Below are 23,667 nucleotides of genomic sequence, written 5' to 3'. Positions count from 1 at the left end.
CACTCCTGGAGGTGCTTCAGGGACCCTATGGGATGTTGGGGATCAAACCCAGATCAGCTGCATGCCAGGCAAGTGACTTACCTGCTGTACTATCTCTCCAGCCCCTATTTCTCATAGATCTGAAGGCTGCAAGCCCAAGGCCCCAGTGCCAGCATGGCTGGGTTCTGCCCACGCTCTCCTGGGGGTGGCAGATGGCCACCTTCTGTGTCCCTATAGAGCAAGAAGAGATCTACCATATTTCACTGAAAAGTAGTCACCACCACATAAGTACAACTGACACATTTTTTTTTTTTGCTTTTTGGGTCACACCCAGCGATGCTCAGGGGTTACTCCTGGCTTTGCACTCAGGAACTGCTCCTGGCAGTGCTTGGGGACCATATGGGATGCCGGGGATCGAACCCGGGTCAGCCATGTGAGAGGCAAACGCCCTACCTGCTGTGCTATCGCTCCGGCCCCTGGCACAATTTTTTAAAAAGTGCTTTACCTAGGGGCTGGAGCGATAGCACAGCAGGTAGGGCGTTTGCCTTGCACGTGGCCGACCCGGGTTCTAATCCCAGCATCCCATATGGTCCCCTGAGCAACGCCAGGAGTAATTCCTGAGTGAAGAGCCAGGAGTAACCCCTGTGCATCGCCGGGTGTGACCCAAAAACCAAAAAAAAAAAAAGTGCTTTACCTAGGGGCTAGAGAGATAGTAGAACACCAGTGTGCTTGCCTTACAAGCATACAACTCAGGTTTGCTCCCCAGAACCCGCAGGTAAAATAGAGGCTGGAGAGATAGTGTTAAGGGCTCAGCACGGGCTTTGTTTTCAAGGGCCCTGGATTCAATTACTGGCACTTGATTGGATTCAATTACTGGCATTCCCATAAGAACCCCTGGGAATGACCCCTGACCATTGAGCCAGGAGCAGGCACCTGGGCATGGCCCTAAAGCCCCTCAACTTTAAAAACAAATTTACATAAGGAGAGACAAAGCAATAATACAGCAGATAGGGCACTTGCCTTGCACACAGTCAACTTGGATTTGATACCTGGTACCCCTTATGGTCTACTGAGAGCTGCCAGGAGTAATCCTTGGGCACAGTGCCAGGCGTAAGCACTGAGCACCACCGGGTGTGGGGCCACCCCCTAAAAAAAAATAAGTTTTACCCACCATTTTTTTTTTGGTTTTTAAAAAACTGGAACCGTTATTCTTCACCCTATGCATCCATCTTTCTGCCCTCTTTATGGCTCATGATATTCTCTGGAATGGAATGTTGGCTCAGTCACAGGTGGCTTCTGGGCATTAAGTGATTAAATGAGATAAATGTGCACAAGGGGCTGAGAACAGTATCTGGCCTCAGTGCTTGGCGTTAGGATCATAGAGTCTTCGTTCTTCCCTTCCTGTCCTTGAGGTGCTAGAGGGAGCCTGAGTGGCGGCCCTCCCCTTACCTGCAGCCAGCGACGCCCCCTGCTGGTCCTTGGTCAGGAATCCTCCAGGGCTCTGGCTTGGTCCTGGTGGGTGGTAAACACTGCAGGCCTGAGAAAGGGCAGTCAGACCACACGCGTCCCTGCTGTGCTCCCCCTCCAGGTCGCCCTGCCTTGCACTTGGATTGCGCCCCAGGGTGCAGCACCAGCACCCCCGCCCCCCATCTCAGCGCAGTGAGGAGCCCCAGAGATCACAAATGGGCCTAGGAGAGTGAACAACCTCGAATGGTGGACACGGGAGAGAGGGGACCGCAGAGTGATGTCCACGGCAGGGAAGGCCACCGGCAAGGTCACATGCTAGCCCCATGTGACTCAAGATCAATGTCACTGGTGAACAGAGTATTTATTTTTATTTTTTTATTTTTTTTTTTTTTTGCTTTTTGGGTCACACCTGGCGATGCACAAGGGTCACTCCTGGCTCTGCACTCAGGAATTACCCCTGGCGGTGCTCAGGGGACCATATGGGATGCTGGGAATCGAACCCGGGTCGGCCGCGTGCAAGGCAAACGCCCTACCCGCTGTGCTATCACTCCAGCCCTGAACAGAGTATTTTTTTATTTTGGTTCTGTGGCCACACCTGGCTGTGCTCAGGGTTTACTCCTGACTCTGTGCTCAGGGATCTGGCAGGGCTCGGGGACCCTATGGGATGCTGAGGATTGACTCCATGTCAGCTGCGTACAAGACAAGCACCCTCCCTGCTGTCCTCTCCCTCCAGCCCTGAACAGAATTTTTACCCAAATTGTGACAGACATGAGCCAGGCGTGTGCGTCAAAGCATTGGAGCAGTTGCTTTGCATCAGGAGACCCGAGTCCAATCCCCGGCACCATCTGGTTCCCTGAGCACTGCCAGAAACAACCTCTGAGCACTGAGCCCAGAGTGGATCTGAGCACCAGCCGTGTGGCCAAAAACCTTTGAAAGGAAAACCCCTCCGTGGCTGGAGAAACAGGACAGGAGCTAAGGTGCTTGTCTTGCTAATGCTGGTTTGATCCCCCGTAGCACAGAGGGTTCCCCAACCACCTCTGGGAGGCACTCCTGAGCACAGAGCCACGCATAGCCCCTGAGCACCACTGGGTGGGTCCCAAAAGCAAAAAAAAAAAAATGATGATGATTAATTAATTTAAAATAAAAAACAAGGGCATCTGCTTTGCATGTGCCGTGACAAGGATTTGAATCCTGATGCCACATTTGGTCTCACCAAAACTGGCCCCTGGGCACAGAGCACAGAGCCAGGAGCTGCCTCAGAGCAGGTGTGATCATTCTCCTATCCCAGAGAGTTCCATCTTGGGGGATGTTTTTCCTTCCTTGGGCCTCAGTCTTCTCACCTGTGAAATGGGGGGAGGACAGAGTCTCTCAGTCAGGAAGTTTTGAATGGAATCAGGGAACAGTGTGAGCTACTTAAACAGAAGAGACTGGCATACAGCAAAGGCAGAGAGGACCCCAAATACAGAACACAAAACCAAAAGAGACCACAACTGTGCTCCTCACAGGAGCAGAGGCACGTCTGGGACCCCAAAGGTGCGGGTTCCAGGGGTCCTGCTGTGTGCTGGGCCTGCTGTTCTTGGTCTGAGACTGCAGCCCCCACCCCCACCCCACCCCCCATTTCCTTCCGCGGAGGGTCTGGGCTGGCTGACAGTAACCACCAGGGGGCAGTAGGCATCCATTGGTTCATTACAAGGGGTTTGGATCCCATGCTGTCCCCTAAGCCAGGAGTGACCCCTGAGCACCACCAGATGTGCCCCAAAACAAACAAAAGACCTGGACCCACATAGTAGACATCCTCTGTAAGTCCTTCCAGAAGGTTCCGGGACCACCCCAGGAGCCCGCTGCCCACCAGCTGTGCCCCTTCTCTGGCTCCCAGTGCTGCCTCCCAAGTCACCCTGTGGGCAGGGAGGGAGTGGACAGTGACGAGGCCCAGGGAACCGAGGTGGGTGGGACTCTGTCTCTGCCAGAGCCGAGATGGAGCTGGTGCAGAGTTGGGTGCCCAGAGCCCAACTCAGCCTGTGGGGGAGGAACGCTTGCCCGATCCATCAGCCAGACCCGTGGCGCTCACAGAGGGTGCCCCCAGAGGGCAGGTTCTTCCTCCCCCACCCCCACGGGCTCACCCACAGATCGCCGTGGCAAGTGCCCGGAGGTTTGCTGTGTGTGTCAGCCTGGGTGTGCCCACAAGCTGTGTGGGGTGTGCAGGGAAGCAGGGTGGACGGGAGCCCCCCCCCCGCCCCCCGGAGACGAAGGCGGCCGGCCACTGATTTGGGGAAGAGTGTGTGTGTTGGGGGGGAGTGAGAGAGTGCGGGGGCGGCTCTGCAAGGTGAGGAGTGACATGAGTCTATCCCCAAACACCCCGCAAGTCTGGTGTGAAGGGCGTGGCCGGGGCCTGGCCTGGGGGGGGGGGGCGGCGACGTGTCCAGTACACAGTTGGTTCTGCCACTGCAGCCTCTCACCAGAGCCCCGGGAGCACTCCCCAGGGCGGGGAGCCGGGGCCCCCCACTCTGTCTCCTGTGAGTGGCCAGGGGAGGGGAAGGTCCCCTGATGGCAGTGGTGGCGCCCACCTGTCCCCGTCCTCGGGGTCTTACAGGCAGAATCTCCTGGGAGAGGCTCCTCAAAGCGGTGCCTTCTTCTTCGTTTGTTTGGCGGCTAAGCCTGGTGGTGCTCGGGGCTCCCTCCCGGCTCTGCACCCAGGAATCACTCCTGGCAGTGCTCTGGGGACCATATGGGGTGCCGGGATCAAGCTCATGCAAGGCCAGTGCCCTCCCGCCGTCCTATGGCTCCAGCCCCATAAACCGACTGGTTCTTTTTGTTTGTTTGTTTTTAAATTTATTTTATCTCTATAAAATAGTTCACAATATTTAATTACATCTAATATACAAGCACCAATCCCACCACCATTAAACTTTCCCACCATCATATTCCAGATATTTCCATCCCGAACCCCAAACCCTGCCCCCAAAGCAGAACCGAAATAATTTATTTTGTATTGCTTGTTATGTATAATCTGCTAAAAATGACCCCAAAAAGGTTTTTTTAGAGGAAAGTGTGTGAAGATTGTTGTATTTCACCCCGGAGCCAGTAAGCCCTTCTATAAGAGGTTACTAACATGTTAAAGGTTTGAACCTTGTGTGCTCATATATGTATACATATATATCTGTAAAATATATTTCCCCCTAGGCCTGGCTGCCTTCTACTCTAGGCCCCATCAAATGTGGCGCGCTACCCTTGGGATCTTAGTGGTGTAAAGTATGAGGTGTCACGCACCCGAAAATGCGTTCACTCAGGGATGAGGCTCAGCCCAGGCGTGTGGAGAGCGGCTATGAGCATGGCGGTGGCTGAGTTCTGGAGGTTTCTGGCTGCCAGGATGGGCACCTAGAGGCCGACTGTTTATTAAGTGCCGCCTGGATCCAGGCCCGGCGGGTGACCCAAGGCCCATGCCAAGTCCCAGCCCTCTGGGCAAGGGAAACTTGGAGGACACTCTCTGCCCTCCCTCTTCCTCCCTCCCTCTCTCTCTGCTTCCCTCTTCCCTCTCTCCCTCCTTCCTCTCTCCCTCTCTCTGTCTCTTTCTGTCTCTCTCTCCCTTTCTCCTCTCTCTTCTTTCTATTTCTCTCTCTCTATATATTTCTCTCTCTCTGTCTCTCCCCCCCTGCCCCCCAGCCAACAGGCAGCACCCGGGAGCGAGGGCAGCTTCACCTCCACCGGGCAGAGCCCCCTTGGGGAGGGCCAGCGGCCCCTCTGGGGAATGAAGTCCAGGATGTGGGGTGGCTCTGTGGGGGCTGGGCCTTGGAGGACAGAGTGCTCTAAAGGGGAGGGATGACTCTCCTCTTGGAGAAGAGGCCCCAAGAGAGGACAGCAGGTCACAGAGATGCGAGGGGCCCCTCAGAGCTTGCGGTGGTCCCACACCTTCAGGGACAGTGCCTGTGGGCAGCCCCCGAGGCCCTGGGGTGCAGGCAGCCCTCTCTGAGGGAGAGTCTGGGGTGCAGGGTGCTGCAGAGGGGGCTGTCGCCTGGGGGAGTGAGGGGCAGGAGGCTGACTCATCAGTGGGTCAGAGAGACCACCCAAGGGGACGGGGTCTCTCGGAGGCAGATTTGGGGGTGCAGGGACAGGACTGGAGCTAGGTGAGGTGCAGGGTTTGACACGGGGCTGAAGGGACACTGGGGGCCCCTCCCCCATAGGAGGACCGGAGTCTCCCCGACTCTCTAGGGATAGTGCCACACAGACCCCCGCTGGGCCCGAGTGCTCAGTGTCCCTGTCGCCTGCAGCGTGGCCGACACCCCGCGGCTGATCGAGGGCCCTGACCCCGGGTTCGAGTACGCGCCTCTGGACGATGATGACGGCGACGGCCCGCTGGACTGTGACTGCCCGGCTGCCTGCGAGCGCGGCCCCCGCGGCTACAGGTCAGGGCGCTGGGGGGGGCGGGGGAAGCCAACGCTGCAGGGCTGGGGGGGGTGCGGGACAGGGGACCCCATGCTGCAGGACAGGGCGGAGGACCCCAGCGCTGCAGGGTGGGGCGCGGGGTGGGGCCAGGGACCCCAACGCTGCTGGGCGGGGCGCGGGGCGCAGTGTGGGGCGGGGACCCCAACACTGCAGGGCGGGACGCAGGGCGGGGCAGGGGACGCCAACGCTGCAGGGCGGGGCGCGGGGTGGGACCAGGGACTCCAACTCTGCAGGGCAGGGGGCGGGGCGGGGGACCCCAACGTTGCAGGGCTGGGCGCTGGCGGGGGGGACCCCAGTGTTACAAATTGGACATCGACTAGGACAGGATGCGGGGACCCCAATGTTGCCTATTGGAGTGCCAGCCAGGGGGACCCCACGGTTCTGGTGGGGGCTCCCATCAGGGCTGGAACCCGAGGCAGTCCTCTCCTCACCGCACCCCTCTCCCCCAGGACCAAACACTGGTCCAGCAGCTCAGCATCGCCCCCTCCCAAGAAGAAGAAGAAGAAGAAAAGTCGCCGCCGCAGGGGCCGGTGAGGGGGACAGGGGCAGGGGGGCCCACACTGACCCCTCCCTTCTTGGGGCACCCTGCGTGCCTCCCCTCTCTTACCCCCTTCCTTCCTCTGTCCCCTCCACCCCTTCCCCAGCCCTGAGCCCACCACACAGCGTGAGGGGCTTGCTGGGTCTCCCGTCTCCGCATGGACCCCTCCCCTGACCCAGGGGGTCCAGACCACTGACCGTCCACTGTCTGTCTATCCTTTCTCCCTGGCCGCAGCAAAAAAAGGAGACTAGAGCCAGAGCACAGGTCAGTGAGGGGAGGGGTGGTGTGAGAGTGAGGGTGGGTGTGTGAATGTAAGCGTGTGGGTGTGTGAGCGCGTGAGTGTGAGTGAATGTGAGTGTGTGTGTGAATGCACGAGTGTGTGTGTGAGGGTAAGTTGTGCGTTTGTGTGTGTGTGAGTGTGAAAGTGTGTGTGTGTATATGAGGGTAAGTTGTGTGTTTGTGTGTGTGTGAGTGTGAAAGTGTGTGTGTGAAGGTAAGTTTGTGTTTGTGTGTGAGTGTGTAAGTGTGTGAGTGTGAAAGTGTGCGTGTGAGTGTGTATGTGTGAGGGTAAGTTTGTGTTTGTGTGTGAGTGTGTGGGTGAGTGTGTGAGTGGTATGTGTGATCAGGAGTCTGTGTGAGTGTATGAGTGTGCATGTGTGACACTGCCACCAGGTGGCCCCCAGGGAGCCTGTCTCCTTCCGTGGGGGTGGAGGGGACAGCAAGGGCCACTCGCCAACAGGGGGCTCGAGGCCCCAGGCCGCCGAGGAGGCCTTGCACCTTAGCGCAGTCTCTGTCGGCAGCTGTGGGAGCCCGTCACCCCTGCGCAAGAAGAGGAAGAGTGTGAAGAAGCACCGGAGAGACAGGTACCCTCCGGGGGCAGCCCCCCTGCACGGGAGCCCCTGAGCCACCCCAGGTGCCTCAAAACCACCTTCTGTGGCCTGCAGGTCCGACTCTGGGTCCCGGAGGAAGAGAAGGCACAGGTGAGCCGTGCCGGCAAGGAGGGGTGCGCAGAGCCCTCACGGCAGCCCTGCCCCTTCCCTGCTCCTGCTCCTGCCAGGGCCGCACCCTTGCCTGCACCACAGGGGACCCCGAGGATTCCCAGACGGAACCGGAGGGTCCGGTTCCAGGGCTGTGTCCTGGTGTGGCGAGAATGTGGGCGCCTCAGGAGCCTGTGCTAGAGGTGGAGTTCCGGGGGACACGGGGCAGCCGCAGTGGGCCCGGCTACCACGTGGTGGCGCTGTCCTCCCCGCTGGGGGCTCCTGCTCAGGGACTGGGGGACTTCCCCCTTCTTCTGGACCAGTGTGGATGCCTACTGCCCCCAGTGGCCGCTCCACCCCCAGAAGCAGCAGGAAATAGGGGGGCTGAAGCCTCGGGTGGGGAGCAGCAGGCCACCTGGAACCCACACCTTTGGGGCCCCAGGCCTGCCTCTGCCCCTGTGAGAGGCACAGCCACTGTCTCTCTTGGGTTTGTGTTCTGTTTGTGGGGTCACACCCAGTGGCGCTCAGGGGTCAGTGCTGGTGGTGCTCGGGGACTGAGCCAGGGCCAGGGCCAGGGCCTTCCCCGCTGTCCTGTCGCTCCCCTGCTCCTGGCCTCTCAGCATCTCTCGTAACTGGTCAGACCTTGAAGGGGCTGCTGGGACCTCGATGGACCTAGAGAAGGAGACCTACTAGAAGCTTCCAATCCTTGTGTCAAAAGCAAAGGAGCTGAGCTAGGGAGCTGAGCCGCAGGAGTTGATGGGACGAGATGGAATGGGGACCCCAGTGAGAAACTACAAAGCAGAAAGAGTTTCTTTCCTACCTGAGGGTTATTTTTTTTTAATTATTAAAGCCATGGGGGTGGGGGGGCTGGAGCAATAGAACAACAGGTAGGGTGTTTGCCTTGCACGCAGCCGACCCGGGTTCGATTCCCAGCACCCCATATGGTCCCCTGAGCACCGCCAGGAATAATTCCTGAGTGCAGAGCCAGGAGTAACCTCTACGCATCACTGGGTGTGACACAAAAATTAAAAAAAGTAAAGCCACTGGGGGGGCCTAGAGAAGAAGACCTACTAGAACTTTCTCTGGAACCCCATCGGAGAGGAGAGGCAGGAGAGCCGGGCTCCCCTTCTGAGGGCCCTGGGGGCCCAGAGAAACAGTGAGGTACTCCCCATGGCTGAGGCAGTAGCACAGCGGGTAGGGCGTTTGCCTTGCACACGGCCAAACCGGGTTCAATTCCTCCGTCCCTCCCGGAGAGCCCAGCAAGCTATGGAGAGTATCCCGCCTGCACGGCAGAGCCTGACAAGCTACCTGTGGCATATTTGATCTGCCAAAAAACAGTAACAAGTCTCACAATGGAGACGTTACTGGTGCCCGCTCGAGCAAATTGATGAGCAACGGGATGATAGGGATACAGTGATACTCCCTGTGGAGCCCCTACGGCACCCCGTTGGGGCCCTGTCTTAGGACCTATACGAGACGCATCTCCAAGGCACTTCCAGTGGGAGTGGGGCACTGGGCTGGCGCTGACCTCGGGCTGCCAAGGAGGAGGACAGCTGTGCTGGGGATGAGAGGCAGCATCAGGGGCCCGTGTCAGAGACACAGCACCGGGTGCCCAGGTCAGCACGGGCTCAGTCTCGCTGTGTCCCCACGCCTCTGCTCTCCACAGGTCTCGAAGCTCCAAGAGCAAAAGGAAAGAGAGGAACAAAGAGAGGAAGAGGTGAGTCCCCCACACTCTCTGCCCCCCTGCTTGGCCAAGAGAACTTTCTAGAACCCCAGAAATCACAGGGGAGAGGACCCTGCCCAGGGAGGAAGCCCAGTGCCCCTGCACCAGTCAAGGGTCCATCAGAGCGGGGTCCAGTCCTGTGCCCGACTCAGCGTCCTTTCAGGCCTTCTGTCCTGATCATTTCCCGAGTCCCCTGCCGGAGTCAGCAAGCTGAGGGGGTGATCCCAGTGACCTTGTGGGGTGTCTTGGCGGGGCCACGGGGAACCACTCGCAGGGGTACTTGGCCTCCAAGGCCCGGCCATGCAGAGCGGCTGCGGGCCACGGATGCGGGATGCGACTGGCAGCCCGGCGCCTGGCAGGCACGTGTCCCCCTGGCATCAGCAGGGGTCAGGCGGACTGAGGCGCCTGCTGCTGTTCCCCAGGCCCCACGCGGACTCCCCAGGCCCGCGGGCCCGCGGACACAGCAGTAGCGGCCCCAACAGCCCCGCCCTCTCCTCCCAGGACAGCGACTCGAGGTCGCCCAGAAGGTAAGTGGAGCCCCGGGGCAGGGGGGGGCCTCGGTCAGACCCCCGTGCCCCAGGAGCGGGCGGGCACGGGGCGGAGACGCAGCGCCCCACGCCGCCTCCCCGCCCCCTGCTCCCCGCACCCCAGGCCGAGTCCCAGGCACCGAGACGACGGGCGGAAGACGGGCAGCCAGCGGTCCAGCGCGAGCCGGTCGCCTTCCCGGTCGGGCGGCAGCGGATGGGGGTCGCCGCGGCAGAACGGCGGCGGCGGGCGGCAGCGGAGCGGAGCGCGCGGCCCGCCCGATGTACGTAGCCTCGCTGCGCCCACGGTTCCCGCCTTCCCCGCGCCGCCCCCGCCCGCCCGCGGCGGCGCCCCCCAGGGCCCCTCCCCAGCAGGGAGATGGGGTGTGCAGGGGCGGGGGGAACCTGCAAACTGGTGGGAGTCAGGATCAGGGTTCGAAAGACAGGTTCTCTGGTCCCACCCATCACTCTGAACTGAGCCCCCCCCCAAAACCTTTGCTCCCTCTCTGAGCCCCTTCCCTCCATCCCCCCTCACCCTCTCTCTCGATCCCCCTCCGGCTGCCCTTCTCAAGCCCCTGCTCCTCCGTCCTCGTCCATACTAGGTGCTGTAAACTTGGGGTGCACTCCCCGTGCCTATCCTTCCTGAGGCACCCCAGCATCTACGACTCCCCCAGACACACCTAAAGCTCCCCTCCCATCCTGAGGTGGTGAAGAGAGAAGCTGGCAGCTGAGTTGGGGAGGGGTCCCCCTGGAGGGGGTGCTGGGGCGGGCAGGCCTACCTCCCCTCCCCCGGACTTGTCCCAGACACCAACAGGGCCGTGGCCATCAGGTCCTTCTGATTTCTGGCTGTCCCCCTTCTGCTCTGCTCTTCCCCCTTCTTTGCTCGCCCCCCCCCCCCCCGCCGCCGGGATAGCCCAAGGAGGGTCCTTGAGGCTCTTGGTGCAGGGTCCACTGAGTGAGGACTTGGCCAGTCTCAAAGCACCCATTTCCCTCCTGGGTGCCCAGGGTCCTGGCGGCCCATGCAGAGAGGGTCACACCAATGTCCCGCTCTGGGTCTGAGGCAGGAGTGGACACACAGCGGTCACTGAGGGCAGCCAGGACTAGGTGCCATGGGTGAGAGGGTGCCCCCTCCATGGGCACGGTGATCCCACAACACCTCTCTCGGGGAGCTGTCCACCCTCCTGGAGAGGGGCGCTCCAGTCGGGGCCTAGAGGAGGTCCCTTTCGACTTCTGGTGCCCCCAGAACCCTGGAGGTCTGAGCATGTGCAGATAGAGTGCCCCCCACACACACACCACCACTGGGCGAGCCCAGGAATGTGCAGTGAGGGGGGATGCCTGGACTCCAGCCTGGGGGAGGGAAGGGCTGGGGTGTGCCCACCTGGGGGAGCCCCCACATGCGCCCCTCCCTTCTGGGGTCTCTGCCTTGGCCCTGGCCCCTGGCTCGGGGGCTCATCAGGTACCGCCCCGGGACACGAGGGGTTTGGGGCTCTTGACCTTGTCCTTCACCAAACCAACTTGGGGGAACTAACAGAGGGGGACTGGGGGGCATTCTTGGACGCTGCCTTGCAGAAAGAAAACAGAGAGAGAGAGAAAGAGAGAGAGAATGGAAAGATGCGCTCACGGTTTTAACCCCGTCTATGTTTTTGTTTGTGTTTTTAGCCTCCCACTTGACACGTGGTAATATTGTGATTCCTTGTCTCCTTTACCCGAGGGAAGGGCGGGGGAGTTATTTTGGTTTCGTTTGTGTTCCTTTCCCCTCTCTTATTTCTTTTTTTAAGTTTATTATTTTCTTTTCCTGATGTACAGAAATGCAAACTCTTTGTCTGGGTTTTTCTCTCTCTCTCTCTCTCTATCTCTCTATCTCTCATTCTCTCTCTCTCTCTCTGTTGTTCTGGAATCTTGCTTTTGTGTGTGTTACTGTGGGGAGTCTCCTATCGAGGAAATGGTTTGGAATATCAAGTGAACATTCACCATATCATTTCTCTATACACTTATTTTCTCCCTCTGTGATCAGAATTTAAAAGGGAAGATAACTTTAAAATAGGGGTCCCCTCCTACAGCTCCTCCATCATGGCAGGTGCACCCCAGGGCACCTTTCTAGACGGGGGTGGGGGGAGAGGCTGGTCCCGACCCCCCAGGGGAAGCCTGGCTCCTTTGGTTGTAACTGTAACCTCTGGTGTAACCCGTGTGGACGGAGGCAGGGCATCCAGAACCTTCCAAGCCTAGTCCAGGTCCCTGGGTGAGAGTGGGAGAATCCTCTGAGCTGACTCATAGGTGAGGCCTGCAAAGCCAGCCAGGCAAGAGAAACTTCCAGAAACTTCTCCCAGGCAAGAGAAACTCTCCATCTTACTCTTGAGACTGGGAACCCCAGCACATTCCTTTGTTGGCCCCTCCCAGACCAGGACCCCAAAGGGATTTCTGGGTTCTTCTACTCTCAGAAGTAACCTGCAGCTCAGAGAGGGCAAGAGACCAACTTTAGGTCACACAGCTTTTGAGAGGTAGAGCTGGAGGTGGAGAGGGAGTTCCATGAGGCACACTCCAGGGCCCCTCAAAAGAGGAGGCAGAAGGGGGTGCACACTGGTTGTCTCAGTGTCTGCCTCTCCCCCAGCCACCCCCCAGATGACTGATGTCTGCTCCCACTCTCTCAGTTGCTCGAGCTGAGACCAGGCCTGGGTGGGCCTTATGTGACTCAGTGTCCCTCTGGTTTGGGGGCTGCCGCTGGCTGTGCTTAGGGCTTCCTCCCAGCTCTGCGCTCAGGATCACTCCTGGTGAGGCTCAGGGGTGCCAGGGATCGAACCCGGGTTGGCTGTGTGCAAAGCAAATGCCTTCCTCCTCCCAGCCCAGGGTGCCGTCCCTGCCTCTCCCAGCCCCTCTGGAGCCCAAACCCCCGGTTCATACACGATGGGGGCCTAAGTGTATGTATTCACTCTAATAGTGAAGAGCACTGGACGGGAGCCGCTCAGAGGGGCACTGTGTGGCCGAGGGGAGCCCCACAGCATGAGCCTGCCCTGAGAAGGGGGGCGGGACCCGGGGTCAAAGCCCCCCCGAACTCCGGCCTCCCTCTGGCTCCATTGCCAGTGCCAAATGCATCACCTGGGATGACCGAGAAGGTAGGGTCCATGGCCCTCTCCAGCACCCCCAGAAAAAAATCAATGACCACCATACTGGAAGGAGACCAACTAGGAAGGGGGTGCCCTGGCCTTGTCCCCCAGGGGTCACTCCTGATTCTGCACTCCAGAGTCACTCCTAGCAGTGCTCGGGGGACCCTATGGGATGCTGGGATCAAACCCGGGTCGGCCGCGTGCAAGGCAAATGCCCTCCCAATTGTCCTATCACTCCGACTCTCCCAGAGACCCTATTTCCCACCCCCTCAGATGCTGAAATCAGAGGATAGGGGAGTGGGCTAGACTGAGGCTGATCAAGCCCCCCCCCCCCCCGTGGAACGAGGTTGCCTTCCCTTTTAAATGCACAACCCCCGGCCCCATCCCTCCACTGCCGTCTTGTCTCAACAGCTCTGCTCTGTTCCTGTCTCGTCCACCTGTCTCTTCCCCGCCTCCCCACGGTCTCTCTTGTCTCTGTCCATGTCTCTGCTGTGTCTCCCGCTGTCTTCCTCTCCATCTCTCCTCCCCCATGCTCCCAGCCCGGACACCCCCGTCCCCCCCAGCCCACCCTTCCATCGGCTGCTTCCTGCATGCCCTCGGAGGAATTCAGTGGTGGGAAGAGCTGAGGAGAAAGCTGGACTCTTGGCGGCTGTGGGGTTTGAGGACAAAGAGAGGGGAGAGGAGCCCGGGCCGGCCGGGCCAGTCCCAAGGGGAGCGCAGCGTAGCCAAGGTCTGGCCCCCTTCTGCATTCCCCACGCGGAGACCTTCTTTTCTTTTTTATTATTGCATTCCTGTCCCTGGTCCCTGACCACTGAGAAGGTAGGTATCCCGGCTCAGCTGTGCGCTCGCTGGTCCCATCTCAGGCAAGCCCCACCTCTCTGCTTGGTTTGAATGTGGTTCTCTCTCTCTGCCTCTCTCTCTCTCTTTCTCTCTCTCTCTCTCTCTCTCTCTCTCTCTCTCTCTCTCTCTAGATCTGTCTCGCTCTGGTTGGTTAATCTCCCCTTTTCTCTTTCACCGTCTTCATTTGTAACTTGCATTTCCTCCAAATGAGCTGCAAAGCTGCGTCTCCTGGTGTGCCCTCCCGTGGTTCCCTTGACCCCCCCCAACCCTTCACTTTTCTGGTTCATCCTCCCCTCCTTCTACCTGCCCTGCTCCTCCTCCTCCCTCCGCCCCCCTCGCTCCCCCTCTCTCTCAGCGTGTTGTCGAATGCATTTCTGTGTGTGGTTTAGCTCTCTGAGTTTGTGTTTCCCTCCCACTCTGTCTGATGCCCTTGAACCTCTTTGATTTCCGTTGCCTGGAGTAGCCGCTAAGCCCTGGGGGTTCCACGCGGGCTGCGTGGACGGGCCTGCACTGGCTTTGGGAGGAATGTCCCATTGAGGTCCGCCTCGAGGAAGGGCTGCTGTCCCTCCTCCTGGGCCCTTCTGGGCCATCCTGCATCTTGGCTGGCCCTCGCCGCTGCACCTTTGGGGTCTGACGGTACTGGAACATGGATGAGGCACTGAGCAGGCCTCAAGGTGGCATGGCCTCGGAGGGCATGTCCACAAAGTTTGGAGGACGGCCTGGGGGCTGGAGGGGTTCTCAGAAAACCCACCCCCCCAGGATCCCTCCCCCAGCCCAGACAGGGAACCCTCTCCCCCGCCAGCACCTCCACCTTCCAAACTTGAGACCCTGTGCTCCCGGAGTACGGAGAATGCCTGGCCCTCATGGCCCTGAGGGCGGAGGAGGTCTAGGTCCATCTGGGCAGGCTGAGGGTCCTAGTCAGAGCGCAGGGCGGGGACCCCCTCTCTGCTCACCTAGATAGGCCTCCACCCTCCTTCTCTTGTCTCAAGGTAGACCACATTGGGCAGGTCCTGGGAAAATCACTTGCTCAGAACCTCTTCCGGGAGTGCCAGGAGGGCAGAGAAGGAAGTTGGTTGGGCAAGGAGGAAGCTGCTGGTCTGATGGAGGCCCTGACTGCAGGAGGCCCCAGCACGGCACACTCAGCCGTCAAGTCAGTGGGGCAGTGATCTTTGCTCAGCTCCGCAGGCCTCTGACCTTCCATTCATGCACTCGCCCTTGTCTCAGGCCTGGCCCCATCTGGACTGATGGGAGGAAGGGATGGAGAGGAGCCTTTACTGTCTGGCCTCTCCTCCCACTCCGTCTTGGAGGACTTCCTGGAAGCAGCAGCCCTTGGGCCGAGAGTAGAGAAACACAGGCATTAGCCGACTGTGAGGCAGAAGGGGGAGGAAGCAGGCAGGAGTCACCACGAGCAGGCTCTGGAGGCGGTGCTTGGAGGGCCCTCATCACCGAGACCCCTTCCAGCCATGACGCCCCCCCACCACAGTGTCTGGACTTGGAGCTTCCTTAGCTTGGAGAGGAACGAACTGGAAGTGAAAGCTCACGCCAGGCGACCGTGAGGGCCCCATCAGGGTCAAACTTGAGGGTGGCCCTAGGACGTTCCCCACCCCCAGTGCTCTCTGACACCTCACCCGCAGCCCCTGCCTCCCATGCTCTGCCACCCTGAGCACACCCAGATTTGGGGTCCTCCTGGGGGCTTCTGGCTTCCCTTTGAAGTACTCTGTTCCCTCCTGGTCTGCCCAGCAAGGACCCCAGCTCAGTTCCTCTATGCTTTGACTACTGGAGAAACTGAGGCCGCGGGGTTGAGTTATTTACTCAAGGCCTCAGCAAACCCGGGGTGATTTCAGGGTGTCCCACTTGACCCCTTTACTGCCCTCTGGGCCTGAGAGATGACCGGGAGAAAGGGAATAGTGTGCACTTTCATGTTTTGTCGGCAGGGGGCGCACGATTAGCACAGGACTCTCCCTCCAGGGCTCGTGGCATCTTCGGGTTCCTCAAATTCCTGTCTCACTCTCAGCCTGGGGGTCTAGAGGGTCCGACAGTGTGTGGCACCTGGCTCCCCCCAGCTCCCCTCCCCACTGTCACTTCTCCCTAGACCCCAAGCAGCTGACTCAGCTCAGAGTCAGAGTGGAGCAGGAGTCACGTGCTGCCCAGCCCCTCCCTGGTTCGTTTCCTGCCTATTTGCCTTGAGCTACCGTTCAATCAAAAGCAAGTTAAAGACTTTACTTAAAGGAGGGGCCCGGTGACCCCTTCGGTATGGACCACTATGCATTGGTTTTCGGGGCTCCACGTTCCGGAAGCTACAAACATAAGGGGTCTGGAGCTCCTTCCTCATTGCTCCTTCTGGAGGGAATGTTGATGACAGAGCCCAGGGCGGCGCAGGAGGGGGCCATGGGAGCTGTGAGGCCTCTGCTAGGGTGCGGGACTGTGTCTCGGGAACCAGGGTCTCCGGGCGCTGTCTGAAAGGATCCATCTCAGAGGGCCTACGGCTGGACTACCCAGCACCCACCTCTCCCGATCTTGGGTGAGATGATGATCAGGCAAGTTGGGTTTTGGAGGGGCACCCTGATCCCTGATGCCATTCACTCTGCCAGCCTCTGCCCCAAGCAAGTTCTCCCAGGAAATTTTCGGTTCCACTTAGCGCTGGAGAGCGGCGCCCACCACTAGGTGCTCATTGGCTGCTTTAGCCACCAATCACGAACCAGCTACACCTTTTCACCAATAGGCTTTCTCGACCCCGCCTCCATGGCCCGAGGTCTTGGGGACTATAGCGTGGTGAGGCCGGAGGCAGGCAGCATCCTGGGCACTTCTGTCGTTCTGTGCCAGCACCGGTGCCCCCAAAGGGGGCAGGTTTTTTTCCCTCTCCCCAAAAGCTGGCCCCAGTCCCTGGCCCTTGCAAAGACACGTCCTCCTTGTGGCCTTATTGGAAGTCAAAACTGCGATGCAAATTAAGGCCGCAGAGCTGAATCCCCGGATCTGCCTCGGTGGTGCCCCAAAATGGTGCTAGGGATGGCGGGAGGAGGAGTTGGGGGAGGGAAACAGGCGTCCAGAGACCCTCGCCATAGATGTGAACCCAAAGGAAGTGCACAGAAAGTCCAGGGATATTTTGCTCCAGAAGCAAAACCCAACCGTCTCCCTTTGAAGTTGGGGAAACTGAGGCCAGGGATGGGGAAGGGGGTTAGTGTCACTCAGCGAGGTAGAGGCAGGCCCTGGAACTTCTGGATCCCAGCCAGAGCCCTTTCTGGCTTTCTAGAGCCCCACCCTCGTGTCCCGGCTCCAGTTCTGGAAAAGACAAACCAACACCCGCCCCCCAAAAGCCCAGACGTCTTGCGACCTAGCGGTTTGCCCGGAGCCGGCGCTGCCGCCCTCTGCACAGCCTAGAGTGGGGTGGTTGCGTTTCTCTCTCTCTCTCTATCTCTCTTGCATTTTTGTGAATCTAATGATGAACTTATGCTACCACACTTTTCCCTTCTCTTACACACCTACTAAAGGAGGAAGTACCACTTTATTGGTAAGTGGACGTAACCAAGAGGGAAGTACAAAATCAGAGCTTTAAAAAAAAAAAAGAAAAGAAAAGAAAAAGAAAACAGAAAAAGAAAAGAGAGAAACAGAAAGACAGTCGGGCGCTATTGAGAGCTCCACGGGTCTCTGCAGGGTCGAAGCCGAGGAAAGGACGTGTTGACAGGAAAATGTCCGTTTTCCCTCCCGGAGTTTCAGGCTTTGTTTTTGAGTTTGGTATCTAATGACATTTGTGGATTTTATTTTTCAATTTGTTTTTCCTCCCTCCCTTCGGTTCAGTTTTGAGTTCAGTTGTCCAGCCCCACCCCCGCCCTCACTCCATCTGTGTGCCGTGTGCCCCTCCACTCCCTCCCCCCACACCCCTGCGCTGGGGGCCCGGCCTGGTGGGCTGGCCCTGGTCCGGCCTCCCGGGCTGCCCTCTCTCTTCTCTCTGCCGGGATCGTCTGTCCCCTGGGGGGGCAAGGCTAGCCCCCATCTGTTCTGGAGCCCCCTCCCTTTCAGCCCCCCACCGCTCCGCACCCCTCCCCTTGTGTTTTGCATGCCGAGAACCTTGCATGAGCTGCAGTGTGAGGCCCAGAAGGTGGAACAACAGAGAGACAGGCAGGCCAGGCGCGGGGAACCGTGTGCGCGATGCTCGGGCCATGGGGCCCCCCGCCTGGGCCCGATGAAAGCCCCCTCTCCCTCTCTCCCCCCACCACCCTCCTTCTCTCACCCTCTCTCCGTCTCCTCTCGCCCTTGGCTCACCCTTGGCTGGATGTCTTCTCTCTCTCCCCCCCCTCTCTCTTCCGCCCTCTCTCTCTCCATCTCTCTCCATCTCTGTCCCTCTCTCCCCTCTCTTTCTCCTCTATCTTCATCTCTCTCCCTCCCTCTCTCCTCTCTCCCTCTTTCTCCTCTATCTTCATCTCTCTCCTCTCTCTCTATCTCTGTGTCTCTGATTCACTGCCACACTCCTTCTCTTCCTGCCTGCCTGGCCTGTTCTTTCCTCTCCCTCTGCCTCTCCGTGTCCCTGCCGTCTCATTTCCTGGTCCTGTGTCTCATTCTCTGGCTCTGTCCCTCTCTGTCTGTCCCTCTGTCCCGCGCCCTCCTCTCCCGCTGGGCCCTCGGTCCTCCTCCTCTGTCCCCCTCCACCCCGGCCCCTCTCTGCCTCTCTCCCGTCAGAAGCCCAGCTCGCCCTCGCCCAGGGCCGGCGACCAGGCGGAGGCCGGCGCAGCCACGCCGCTGGCGCGGGGGAAGCGCAGCCCGAACCCGCGCGCGGCGCCGTCGGCGCCCGGCAGAGGAGGCGGCGCCGCGGGCCCGGCCCGGCGGCGGCGGCGGCGGCGAAGGCGGCGGCGGCGCTCCCGCTCCTCGGCGTCCGCGCCCCGCCGCAGGGGGCGGCGGCGAGCCCGGCCCGCGGCCCCCCGGGACTCGTCGCGCTCGCTCAGCCGGGCCCGCTCCAGCAGCGACTCGGGGGGCGACGCCCCGGGACCCGGCGCTGAGCCCGGCTCCGAGCGAGGCCACAGCGGGCACGGGAAACGGTGAGTCGCGGGCCCGCGCGCCCTGCCCCTCCCTGCACCCCTGCCCTCCTCACCCCTACCTGGCCACCGTCCCAGCCCCTGACCTCCCGGCACCCACCTCGTGACTCCCCCTCCCCTCCGCTCCTCCCCATCTAAGTCGGCCCCTCCGGGCCTTTCCCCTCCCCACTCCCAGGACCCCGCCGTCCGACCCTCTCCCCGTCGCCGGCCCCTCCTCTCCGCGGGCACTCGCGCCCTCCGCCGCCCCCCACCCAGCCCCGGGCGCCGCGCTGGACGCGCCCCTCGGCTGAGCTCCCCTGTCGCCCGCCCCGTCCAGGGCCAAGGAGCGGCCCCCGCGCGCCCGGCCCGCCAGCACCTCCCCGTCCCCGGGCGCGCGCGGCCGGCACGGCGGCCCCGACGGCACGAGCTCGTCGCGCAGCCCCGGGCCCCCGCCGCGGTCGTGGGGCTCCAGCCGGTCGCCGTCCAAGTCTCGCTCGCGCTCGGCGGAGAAGCGGACCCGCAGCCCCAGCCGCTCGCCGTCGCCCAAGAAGGCCGCGGGCCGGTGAGCGGGGCCGGCGGGGGCGCGCGCGGGGCCGGGGGAGAGGCCGGGGGCGCGGCGCGGGGACGCGGGGCTCACGTCGGGCCCCCGCAGGGACAAGGACGCCGAAGGCCGCGCCAGGCACGCCGAGGCGGAGGCCGCCCGCGCCCGGCGCCGCTCCCGCAGCTACTCGCCCATCCGCAAGCGGCGCCGGGACTCGCCCAGCTTCATGGAGCCGCGGCGCATCACCAGGTATGGGGAGGCCCGGGGTGGCTGCACGGGGCCACCGTCCTGCAGGCGGAGGGGAGGGCGGGTAAGGGTTCAGGGCAGGGAAGCGCACGGCGGGGATCCGTGAGAGTTCAGGGAGATGCCGGTGTGCGGGGCCTCCAGGAGGGCGGGGCGGGGCGGGGCGGGGTGGGGGGAACTTCCCCGGGAGAGGCCCTTGGACCGGGGGTGGGCAGCAGGCTGGAGTTGAGCCGCTAAACCTCCGTCTCCTGCCACCCAGCCCTTCCGTCCGCCTTCCCGCCCCCACAACATTTCTCCTTCTCTCCTCGTCGAAGGTCCAGCCTGCCGAGTGGCCTGTGGGCAGCTCGGGGCCCAGGTGGCCCACCTCCCGCCCCCCGGCCGCTGGGGGCCGCCCATGTGAGCGATCCGGACGCCTCTCCTCTCTCTAACCCCACTCTCACCTCCCAGCCCCAAGGGATTTGGAGGAGGGGGTGAAGGGGTGAACGCCTGGGGGGTGGGCACCAGGGGGGGCTGCACCCAGAGACAGACACGGGGGCCAGCTTCTCCAGTAGGATAGTGTCTGTGAGGTCAGAGTCTGCCCAGACTCCTGATGGCCCCAGGTGGGGGGTGGGAGGGGAGAGGCAGAGGGCTTGCACCCGTTGGCACCAGCTCTGTCTGCCTGGGCTAAGTCAGGGTGCCCAGGCGCCCAGATCTCTTCCACCCTTGGCGTGGCCCCAAGCTCCCTGCACAGATATCAAGTCCCCGAGCTTAGGACACCCCCAGACTTATATACCCCACCCATGCACGGAGGGGTCCCTTACATCCAGCACCCCCAGGGGCCCCCATCCCAGGCTGCCACCGGCTCCTCCTCCTCCTCCTCCTCCTCCCACTAATGTCCCCCTTTTTCTTCCTCAGAATTAACCCCGAGCCACAGGGCAGAATGCCCCCTTAACCACTCTTTTTCTGGGTCACAGCTTCCTGATTTCACACTAACTCGGGGCTGGGGGGCTCAGTGGGAGAGTGGGGGGCTCAGTGAGGAGCAGAGCCAGGAGATGGGCAGGGCTTGGACACACGGGGCCGCAGTGGCCAGGGTCATCCCCACTTTTTGCCCGCCTGTTTCATGGGGGTGGGGGGAAGCACGCAGGGCGCGTTGCAGCTGCTGTGTGTGCACGCGTGGGGGGGGGGGAGTCCCACATTCAGGTATCAGTTGACACCTCTTCAGTCACGCTGAAATGGGGCCTCATGGAAGAGCAAGGATGTGGGGGGAGGGTGGGAGGAAACCCCGTGAAATTGGCACGGAGGACTCTCCTAGGATGGAAACACAGGCGCTGGAGGGCAGGAAACACGGCCGGGGAGCCCTGGCCACTGCGGAAGTGGGGGGTGTGGCGAGAGCTTCAGGGCCCTGGAAGGGCAGGAGGTAACTGGCTCTTTCCTCTCGCAGTGCCAGGAAGCGCCCGATCCCCTACTACCGGCCCAGCCCCTCGTCGTCCTCCAGCTGCCTGAGCAGCGACTACTCCAGCCGCAGCCCCAGCCCCGGCCCCAGCCCAGGGCCCAGCCTGGGCAGCTACAGCAGCCGCAGCCGCGGGACGCGCAGCCGCACACGCAGCCCCTCCCGGACCCCCAGTCCCAGCTACTACAGCCGGAGCAGCTCAGAGAGCGGGGGCTTCTGAGCCCAGAGCCCCCAAACTCACGCGGGAGGGAGGGGGGCGCACCCCACAGTCACCAAGAGGTCCCCGGGCCAGGGAAGACCTCGGTGGGGGGGCGCCCTACAGACCTGGGGCAGCCGGAGTCTGCTGCTTCTCAGGATCCCAGCTCCCCACCTGCTGCCTGACCACCAGGCCCAGGGAACAAAGAGCCGCTGCGATCACAGGGGCCACCTGCGCCCCTTCCTGCTTGAGGCCAGCTCTCCAAGCTGGGACATCAGCGCCATGCAGCCAAAATCAGGGGTACCTTTGGCAGTGTGGGAGCTGGGGGGCTCGTCCCCAAGGCCCACAGCCTCCCTTACCGGGCCCCTCGGGGGCAGAGACAGGGAGTTAGGTCTTATTTGGAGGCACGTTGGGAAGGCTGAACCCCCACATGCCCCATCTTCCAGGCAGGGGGGCAGCTGCCTTCCCACCAGGCCGCAGGAGAGAGTTGGCTGGAACTGCAGAGGAGCTCACGGTCTCCCCCAGACACTCCCCTGGCTCCCTGAGGGCCCGACCAGGAGGGCCTTGAGCTGGGAGCTCGCCCGAGAACAGAGGCTGGACTCCGCTTCCGGCCCCCACCTGCCAGGCCCTCTGAGCAGCAGGGGTGGGGACAGACAGACCACACAAGCACGCAGCCCTGAGGGCACGGAGATCAGGAGAGTCGGTGGCCACTGGCCGAGCAAGACCCCGTGTCCCCCTGGTACGGGGAGAGGGCGGCTGGCAGTGTAGGGTCAGGTAGGTGGGGGACACGGGGAGAGCCAGCCTAAGGGAACATGACTTCCTGTCAGAGAGGGGGTGCTGCAGTAGAAGAAAGAGAGGGGACCACCCCCCCCCCGACTGAGGGCCTGGGGCACCAGCACACCCCCTCCTCGCTGCCCTCAGCCCCACCTCCTGGGGCCCTCAGGGATGTCACCCAGTCTTCCTTGGTCTCGCAGGGCAGTTGGCAGAGTGGGGAGCAACTGGAGTCTGGTCGGGGTCCCCTCTCTCGCCTGTCCCCCTCCCCCTCTCTCCGTGGAGTGGGTCACAGTTGGACTCTAATAAACACTCGGTGCCCGGATGGCACGTGTGCAAGCCGGTGTCTGTGGACGTGGGGGCCCAGGGAGCGGGAGGCTGCTGGGAGCGAGGGGTCCAGAGAGAAGAAATGACGTGGAGAAACGGGGGCCCAGGGGGGCTTCCTGTCGGAGTGACCCCCCTTGCTCCTGATCCTTGGACGCCCCCTGACCCCTCTCACCAGTGACTCGGCCCCTCCCCGCAGCTGGACCCCTGGGCTCTGACCCTCCCAGCTTTGTGACTTGTGGGCTGGGATGCTGGGGTGCAACAGAGAGAAGAAAATCTTGCCATGGGAAGGCCTGGCGTAGCGCAAGCATTGGCTCCGGGCCTCGCACCGGCCCTGGTGGCACGTAGGGGCCCGAGAAGAGACGGCGTTGGTGCATTTATTTCACTGGGGGGTGTTACTCCAGGCAGTGTTTGGGGGACCGCATGAAGAGCTGGGGCTCAAACCTGGGTTGGCCACATGTCGGACAAGCGCCCTGCCCGCTGTACTACCTCACCTTTTCACCAGGTTTTCTCTCAGCCGCCAAAACACACCCACAAACTCCCCTTCTCCTCCTCTCCCCTCCTCTTCCTTCTCAGCTGGGCACCATTCGTTATTTTTGTGTTTTTTAGGTTTTGGGGCCACACCGACTGCTCAAGGGTTACTCTTGGTTGTGGTCAGGGCTCATTACCGGGAGGGCTCGGGGGACTCTATGGGGTGCTGGGGATCAAACCTGGGCTGACTAGGTGCAAGGCAAATGCTCCCCCACACACACACTGCTGCACAATCTCCCTTCCCTCTGCTTTCCTTTCTCTGCACCTCAGTGCCAGACACGGCCCCAGCCTGCCCTTGGCTCTGCCCAAATGCAAATATGACTCATCTGGGGAGACTGGGCGGCGAGGGGGGGTATGGGCACAGCCAACCCCAACTGCTCCCCCAGGGTGGACCTGGAGGTCCCCAGCACCAGAGCTTCAGGGCCTCCAGTTCCTTCTTGCTGGCCTGGGAACAGAGTCTTACCAGGAGTGACCCCGGGGCCTCAAAAGAACTGCTTGGGAGGCAATCAGAATGCAAATCTGAGCATTCATTGAAAGGATGCGGCTCATTTAGCACCTCCAGACAGAAGCACCTGCCCATAGGGGTCATCTGTGACCTGCCCCCAGCTACTGGCCTTCACAATGGCTCCTCAGGGACGACTGTCCTCCCCCACCACTGTGACTTTAGGATACCTCAGTTCAGCTGACCCCCTTGTCAGCTGGCTTGAGGTCGGTGTAAGTTCCCGCTGCCTCCTACTCCGAGAAGCCCTCCTGGTGTTCTGTGGCAGTGCAGCTGCCCAGCCTCTCCCAACGATGGGCCGTTTCCAGGCCCAGGGCTCTAAGTCTCCCTGAATCTGTGCGTTTCTGGAGACCAGGATGTGCCTTCTTGGTCTCTGCAGCAGCCCCCGTAAACAGGCACCCTGGAGATGTTTGAGGAATGAGGAGCTGAGGGGGACAATGAGTAAAGGGGCTCCAGAACCCGGGGTGGGGGAGCGCCAGGGCCAAAACAAAGTTGTCAGCAGGTGGACACTAGAGGGCGCTAGAGAGGCTGCTGGGGC

The 23,667-nt window shown here is 61.3% G+C and overlaps 1 protein-coding gene across 2 annotated transcripts in view; it reads left to right on the top strand.

The window, feature by feature from the left end:
* The window catches only part of SRRM3 (serine/arginine repetitive matrix 3), a 52,650-nt gene extending 30,536 nt beyond the window's left edge, over positions 1 to 22,114 (top strand). The window contains exons 4-15 of one of the 2 annotated variants that reach the window (XM_055134469.1): positions 5,712 to 5,846; positions 6,336 to 6,416; positions 6,659 to 6,688; positions 7,225 to 7,287; positions 7,369 to 7,404; positions 9,068 to 9,118; positions 9,547 to 9,651; positions 9,776 to 9,932; positions 18,264 to 18,619; positions 18,933 to 19,157; positions 19,248 to 19,385; positions 20,800 to 22,114. In XM_055134469.1, the coding sequence (XP_054990444.1) occupies positions 5,712 to 5,846; positions 6,336 to 6,416; positions 6,659 to 6,688; positions 7,225 to 7,287; positions 7,369 to 7,404; positions 9,068 to 9,118; positions 9,547 to 9,651; positions 9,776 to 9,932; positions 18,264 to 18,619; positions 18,933 to 19,157; positions 19,248 to 19,385; positions 20,800 to 21,028 (1,606 nt within the window). In that variant the 3' untranslated portion in view covers positions 21,029 to 22,114. Of the gene's footprint in view, positions 1 to 5,711; positions 5,847 to 6,335; positions 6,417 to 6,658; positions 6,689 to 7,224; positions 7,288 to 7,368; positions 7,405 to 9,067; positions 9,119 to 9,546; positions 9,652 to 9,775; positions 9,933 to 18,263; positions 18,620 to 18,932; positions 19,158 to 19,247; positions 19,386 to 19,693; positions 19,869 to 20,799 lie in introns of those variants that run through there. The other variant, XM_055134470.1, reaches the window with a different exon arrangement.
* The last annotated feature ends 1,553 nt before the right edge of the window (positions 22,115 to 23,667 follow it).

Source organism: Sorex araneus, chromosome 4 (assembly GCF_027595985.1).
Source record: "Sorex araneus isolate mSorAra2 chromosome 4, mSorAra2.pri, whole genome shotgun sequence".
Lineage (NCBI taxonomy): Eukaryota > Metazoa > Chordata > Mammalia > Eulipotyphla > Soricidae > Sorex > Sorex araneus.
This window is presented reverse-complemented; position numbering and strand designations above follow the sequence as displayed.